At 46.1% G+C, this 7,620-nt stretch overlaps 1 protein-coding gene across 1 annotated transcript; it reads right to left on the bottom strand.

Annotated features, from left to right (window-relative positions):
- Window positions 1–3,900: 3,900 nt before the first annotated feature.
- On the bottom strand, window positions 3,901–7,077 carry KCNE4 (potassium voltage-gated channel subfamily E regulatory subunit 4). Its single transcript, XM_065880858.1, has 2 exons — window positions 7,022–7,077; window positions 3,901–6,473 (listed from the first exon to the last, which is right to left on the bottom strand). Exon 2 carries the CDS (start codon window positions 6,445–6,447, stop codon window positions 5,923–5,925), a length of 525 nt encoding a protein of 174 aa, XP_065736930.1. The 5' UTR covers window positions 6,448–6,473; window positions 7,022–7,077; the 3' UTR covers window positions 3,901–5,922.
- Window positions 7,078–7,620: the final 543 nt, after the last annotated feature.

Raw genomic sequence — 7,620 nt, 5'->3', positions numbered from 1 at the left:
GGGTTGAGAAGTGGAAATTTCTGTGTTCTCAGAAGGGGAGAAGAACTGGATATTGATGAATGCTAGTGATGTCTACATACAGCCTCCTATCCAAGACAAAGAGATTAGTGTCCCTATAAGAAGACTTTGTATTTTTCCAGCTGCTTCCTAAGCAGTTCTGACAACGTTTTGAAGTCAGGAGGGAAGATATTACTATCTCCATTTTACTAGTCAGGAAACATGAAATGTGTCCAGAAGGTTGAGCAACATGTGTAATGTCACAGAGTCGCCGAATGCCTGGGACGGGACTAGATTCTGAGTCTCTCTGCTTCCTAGTGATTTAAAGAACACCAGATTGTATATCAAAAGACCTTCATTGGAACCCTGATCATTCATTACATTGACCTACAACTTCCTTGAGCCTAAAATTTCATACGTACATTAAGAGTATTAGAGACCTAGCTCAGAGTTTCCTTGGGACGATTAAATAAGATCATCAAGGGGGAAGCACCCATCACAGAGCAAAGCAAATATTAGGTAAACAGTATATTTTGTCCATTTAATAACACCACTGTGCCCTCAAACTGTTCAAAGATACAAGCTGTGTATTCTGACATCCAGAAGACCCTGCACACAGAAATTCTCAACTAATGTTATAAATTAACCAGAATCAGAGGTATTTTTATTGGAACTTGTCTACATGGAAACTATGACCTCTTGGGGGACTGGGCAGGTGTTACATTTTCCCCAGCATCTAGTGAAGTACCTAGAAGAAAGTAGAAGCTTAAAGCACAGGATTGTAACAACTGGGTGAAGTATATGCTTGGCACGTAGTAAGAGCTTATTATGCATTGTGGTTACTCGGTTTTTCCTTCCTTTTGTGTAATGCAAGGAAGTGAGAGGGGATAACAGGGAGGGAGGTTGGGAAAAGAGATGTTATGGACTGAATATTTGCATCCCCCCAACATTCATATGTTGAATCTAGTCCCTAGTGTGATGGAATTTGGAGATAGGGCCTTTGAAGGTCATTAGGTCATGAAGGTGGAGCCCTCATGAATGAGATTAGTGCTCTTACAAGAAGAGGCCAGAGAGCTAGCTTGCTCTCCTTCGGCCACATGAGGACACAATTAGAAGTCAGCCACCTGCAGACCAGAAGAGGGTCCTCACCAGAGCACATCCATGCTAGCACTTCCAGAACTGTGAGAAATAAATTTCTGCTGTCTCTCCACCAACCAGAATATGGTACTTTGTTACAGCAGCCAGAATTGACCAAGACGAGAGAGAACTTGTCATTCACTATCTCGGAACAGGGGGTGAAAACCATTAAGGACAGAAAAATGTATAGCTACTTATGTGAAGGACTCTTTGACCATGTTTCTTAGCAAAAAAAAAAAAAAAAAAATTCAACGTAAGAAAATAAATTCCTAGAGTTGGGAGAACGAACTCTTGCCCCATATTGAATGGAGCACGGGAAGTGCAAGGAGAATGATGGGTGATGGGGCTGTGCAGGGTGGTGTGTGTGTGTGTGTGTGTGTCTGTTCTCCCTGCGTCCCCTCCTCCGTGCCATGAATGGAGGCTGCTGCCGGCTCAAAGCTTGCTGTCTGAGTCAAGGACCAAATCCCAACTTCATAAAGTCGCCGTAATGATTCAGTGCCATGTGGCCTTCACGTGGGCTCCTTCAAACAAGTGACCTTGGCTGGCTATCTCCATGGTAACAGCTCACATCCCAAACTGTTCCTTCCTATGTGGGAGGAAACATTTCAGAAATGAGGAAAGGCAGAACTGAACAGTGGTTTTTCTCTCTTATGACCCTTCTCCTCTGGCAAATTGTGTCCTTTCCCTGAACATCACTGTCTCCTGAGGAAACCGTGCACAGAAGAGGAGGTTTCAGCAACTTTATTTGCAGTGTATGCCCAGGATACATTTTTAAAAGGAGGAGCCTGGAGCTGCTTTTCCGTTAGTTCCTTTTAAGTTTCATGCTGTGTTCAGCATTGCTCAGGATGCTTTTCATTAGCAGCTCCCCAAAGAGGAAGGCCTACATGTCCTCCTGTTGAAAGACAGAGCCTGCATGTCAGAGAGGATGGGTACCTTCCCCGGAGCTACAGAGCAACATGGCAGCCTCTACTGAAGCTCCACTTCCGCCCTGCCTTCCTGTGGTCCAGCCCCTGCCTGAGTCACCATCCTGGTTAGTCAGCTGACATGGGTCTCTCCAGCCCTAGACTCCACCTCCTGTCCCATGACCCATGATACTCCCTGTGATTTCCTCCAACAGGGTGCCTGGATTCTGGGTGAAATGATTAAGTAAATGTATGCTCTCAAACAAGAGAATTCATTACATTGTAAGCTCAATGTTCTGTCTGTTCCACTATGTCTAGGATCAGAGCAGCGTTTTATAGGATGATAAATGACCCTTCTTCAGCTGAGCCCTGAAAGTGCATGCCTGACCACAAAACCCTCCAGTTGCAGCTCTCAAATGTACCATGGGGTCTACTTTCCAACCAGAATCACAGGCCAAGAGCACTCACTCCTTGGCCCAGCTTCAGCCTTTCCTGGTAGTTTTGATCCCATGACTCTGCCCATGAAAGAAATCTTTTTCTCTGCAGCATCCCTGCCTGACTTTGACGTACAAAGGTGTAATTAGAACAGCATGGAGCAAGCAGGACGATCCATTTACCTCATCCCTAACATTTAAGTGCTTTAAAATATGGTTCTAATATCCTAGGTGCATGGGGCCAAATTCCCTTCTCAGTTTCTCACATGCATGAGTAAATCCACACAGACTAAACCCCTTGGGCCTTAGGTTCTGCTTAGAAGTTTTTTTGTTGTTTTTTTTTTGTTTTTTGTTTTTTTTTAAGAAAACAAATATTCCGTTAAAACGACATAGTGTACTCTGCATATTTTTAGGACAATTAGAGTTTAGAATTCCCTTTTCCTCCGCCCATGGTAAAAAGTTTTTTCCTTAACTATTTCCTCCCCCAGAATGACATTGAGCCGGGATAAATTGAAGAGCTTCCTTGTCTTTTAAAATAATCTTCTCATCTTACACTGTCAAAGTACCAACTGGTGGATTGAGATGCTTGATATGGGAAGCATCCAGGCTCCCCTGTACCTTTGCCAGATAAATCCTTTAGGGAGACAGTTATTTGTGAACCTAAGGGAAACATTTACTTCAAACAGGAAAACCAAACACACAGGAAACGGAGAAACATAAACGTCAGGCCACTGTCTACCATCTGCTTAATTCCAAATGGGTCACCGGTTTGGGTAATTTTTCTTTGGCGTTTCCAACTGTGCAAATAAAATCTTAAAGGAAACAGGCTGGCTGTGCTCAGAGCTATAGCAAGACCAGGGGGAGGAACCTAGACAGTCAGTCTTCATGTGGAGGTGACGGTGAGAGGAGAGAGGGCCAGCCCTAACTCATGGCATGTGTGCTTAGGTACGTTCGTAAGCTTGTGTGTACACAAAAATCTCCCTCCCCATTATGTATATGTGTATACGAATGTATATACAACATCTATATACAGCAGTTCCCTGCCCATCAGTCTGTGCCGCTGTGGCCACGTATGGATAATATTTGTCCAGGCAACATGTAAATCAAAGGTTTTCTTGCAACCAAATTTGGAGGAACATCTTCACAACAGTTGCCATGTCACTGCATGTTCACCCCACGGCCACCAAATTTTAAAACAGAAGTGGACGTAAGACCTATGTACAGCTTACTTTTTATTCAGTGCAAAGCATATCAAAGGAAGGAAGAACCTAGCCCTGCTCACTTTATGATTTAGGCAGAAATAAGATACGCCTTCATGGGAGTCTGACTTGGAAGATGACCCAGATTCAGAGATGGCTTGGAAAAATGCATCTGGGTTGTCTTCGAAATTAGGAGTTATATTGACGGATCAAAGAAAACTCATAACTTCCTAGGGAAAATGTGTTTATTTAAATTAAAAAATACTGTGAAAATTACAAACTGTTAAATACAGAAGACAATTTTGTACAACTTAATAGAATAAGAAGGAAGTATATACATCACTTTTTAATAGGCGCAGATAGACTTGCACCAAACTTCAGGATTAAGCAATGGAAAATGTGACAACGCACATGTCCATCGCAGTAACGTTTCAGAATTCAAGTGATTCCAGGCAAGGGGCCAAACTTAACTTGGCTTCTTTCACCTTAAACAGCCCCCTTTGGAGTAAATCCACACTCTGAATTTTAAAGTGAACGGGGGACCTTTTTTCCCCCAAACATAAATTTCCTCTAGCACTGTGTTAAGGCGAACTGATAAACCAGCTCCTACACTGTTAACCCTTCCATGGGAACAGTAGTTATTGCTGTCTCCAATCCAGGGAGAGCGTATTAAAAAAAAAAAGAAAAAAAAAAAGTTTCTGTTTTTACTAGAATTAAATTTGACCTTTTGGTGTGTTTCTCTTCTGCCTTGTCTTCAAGGGCCTAAAGAGTCTACTGCAAAGCGACTGACCACAGGAATACAGGGAAACATTACCAAGCATTCCTGAGCATTTTCTCTTAGATGTCTCATTCCCTTAACTGGAGCGTTAATAGTCCACTCCCCAGACAGCCCTGCAGAGTAAAATGTGGTATCTGCCTCTTTGATTCACTGCTGGGAAAGTGACGGCAGGGAATGGTTAGTGATTCACCCTGGATTTCCCAGCTACATGTGTTCTCCGTCTCCAACTGCCCCTTTAAGTAAGCAGATCCTTTTTCAGACTAACTGGCCAAGGGGGAAATATTTTGTCCAAACTTCCTCACACCAGGCCATGTAGGATTTATCACAGAGTCTTAAAATCTAAAGACATCCTCCCAGCCCTCTGGGGATCTAGATCATCAGGAATCTCAGGAAGGCAGTAAGCCTCTGGATGACATGCCCAGGACCACACAGCAAATCAGATTCGGGGCTTGGTATTAAGAAACAGAGAACTTGGACCCCAGCTCTGCACAATCTCACCGGAGTATGCCCTTCTAAGTCTCAGCTACGTGAAGAAATGCCATGTTGTGGAGGCCCACATTATATCCTCTCCCAGCTCAGAAAACTGGGCTGGGAAAAAAAAAGCAGCAGCGGAGCTAACGGTTTGGGTTTGTTCAACCTCACCATCACCCCTTCTGGAAAGATTGGGAAGCTTCCCTGCATGGTCATGCGGAGTGCAGGTTAGATTCTGGGGAAGCCCTTCCAAGCAAAAAAGATGTCATGTCAGCATGGGATGCTGGATGGTCCCAGATCAGAGTTCAAAGTCACAGGTTAGACAAAGGGTCAAAATAGCAGATTAGTTTTATAATCCCAGCCAACGAACGTTAACAGGTTTAAAAATTGCCTATTGTTTCCTTACAGAATGCAAATGGACCAGATTCAGATCTCCAGCTCCCTCCCATCAAAAGTCCTCCGTCAAATATCCCCCCTTTAACCCAAAAGACCTCTAAAAGCAGCTCTGTAACCCCAGGGGGAACTAAAGCCACAGGTTCACATTAGAGGTACTTACAGCCAATCAGATGTAGAAGAACAAAGCTCTAGGCAAATTGTCAAATGGAAACTAGTCCCTCAGGTTGCCCTAGGCATTTGGCAGCCCTGGGAGTGGGCAGATGTTGCAGGTGTAACCCAGGGCATCCCGTGAGGAGACAACCGCAAGCACATCGACCTGCCGAATTCTGCACAGGAACCCCGACCCCCAGATCCCAAGGAAAGGTACACACTGCGCATCTTCAGGGCTGTTTCAGCCGCCCGTCCACACCACAGGCGCGTCGTGGACTGCGGGCTGCTGCTGGCTCCGCCTGAGACTTGTCCCCCACCCCCCACCCCCATTCAGGGGCTTGCCGAGGGTCTCCTGAAAGCGGCAGTTGCCCTGCAAAGGTGAAACCAGACGCAAAAAGTGCCCTTCCTCGCTCTAAGGGTGCTGGCTGATGGGGCCTCCTCCAGAGGTCCCGGGGGTGCTAGGAGTTCTGGTGGATGTTCTCCGAGGAGCCTTCGCTGCTTTCGTTGAGGGGCGTCTCCGAAGTCTCCTCCAGCTCGTCGTCCGCCGCCTCCTCCTGGATGGTGAGGTGCACGTCGGGCGAGGAGGACTCGGAACTCACGCTGTCTCCTTCCACGGAGCAGAGGGTGCAGGACAGGGCGGGCGCCACGCTCTCCTGCAGCACGTTCAGTACCATGGGCACCTGCACCGACCTCAGGCCGGACGTGGTGGGCAGCGGCTTCATGGCCTCCCCCCAGAGCCTCTCTTCGTCTTTGTACAGCAGCAGGAGGCTGGATTTCTTCTCCCGCCTCTTGGATTTCACGTAGCCCAGCATGATTCCAATCAAGAAAATGCCGTAGAAGGACATGACCACCAGGACGTAGAAGTATTCGTTGCCGTTGCCGTTGCCGCTGCCGCTGCCGCTGCCCGGCACATGGGACTCGAGGGGGCCGCTGGGGGCTGCGGTGCTGGCATGCGTGCTGTTCAGAGGCTCCATCTTCAGCATTGAAGCTCTGCTCACACAGCCAGGGTCTGGGGAGAAACGTGCAGGTAAGAACTCTCCCACGGGGCGGCCACAGCACAGGGAGGAAGGAGGGCGAGCACGAGATTTGTGGAACTGCAATATCAAAAAAGCGTAAAGCTGCGAGGAGAAATAGCTGCAAGAGGTCCCACCAAACAGTTAACAGGGGTCAGCTGTGAGGAGCTGCGGTGCGTGCGGACACGGGGAGGTGGGAGGGGATGAGAGGAAGACTTTTAGTTTTCGTGTATACATGTCCATCATATTTTTATTTCATAAAGGGAGCATGTAAAAAGCTTCGCTTTTATCATTTTAAAAGAAAAAAAATCAGTGTAAGACAAGGGTGCATAGAGAAAAGAAATAACGTCTTAATCACGGGGAAACTTTTTGAACTGACTGAGCAGAAAAAAATGTTTGCATTTTGCTTTCAAACGTGAAACTATTTTTAATTCAGGACAAAATTTCCTTAGGGAAAAAAGAAAGGAAAAGAAAACTGCATCTACACATTGCTAGAAATATCCTTTCATTATGTTTCCGAAGCAAAGCAGCGTTGCTAACTTACCAAGGGCTGGCAAATTTGTCCCAAGTCCTGAATTCCTAGATCGTCAAGTCCAAGAGACTTCTTGCTCCGTGTGCGGCTCGGCGCTCTGACAGTTCCGCTGCGGCCCTTGGGATATACAGTCAAGAAATACATCGTCACGTGTTCAGGGAGGAAAATTTACAAGAGGTTGGTCGTGGCAGAGTGAACAGTGAACTCACAGCACGGCAGTTCAACTCACTGAACTTTGCAGCTGTGAACAGAAAAAGACTGGGAAGCAGGAACAGCTTCCCACCCTGCCAGCACCCAGCCAAAGTTTTCAGGTGGCCATGAAAAAGGAGAAAACAATGTACCCAGCTGGAACTGTTCCCCCAAAGTCCACTCTCATTGAAAATTAGATCACGCTTCATCTCTCTCTTGGGGAATAACCATGATGTCTCTCAAGGTTTTCAGAGACAGACAAATACCATAATCTAGATAAAAGATAGTTGCAAGCAAGCACAGGATTTACTGTCAGGGAACCAGGGCTTAAGTTTCAGCTCTTCCGCTGACTATGCAAATGTAATAAATCCTCACTGAACCTTTCCTTACCTCAGGTTCCTGATCTGTGAAACTGTTGGACG

Source organism: Phocoena phocoena, chromosome 7 (genome assembly GCF_963924675.1).
Source record: "Phocoena phocoena chromosome 7, mPhoPho1.1, whole genome shotgun sequence".
Taxonomy (NCBI): Eukaryota; Metazoa; Chordata; class Mammalia; order Artiodactyla; family Phocoenidae; genus Phocoena; species Phocoena phocoena.
Note: the sequence above shows the minus strand (reverse complement) of the source record. Positions and strands in the feature narration are given on the sequence as shown.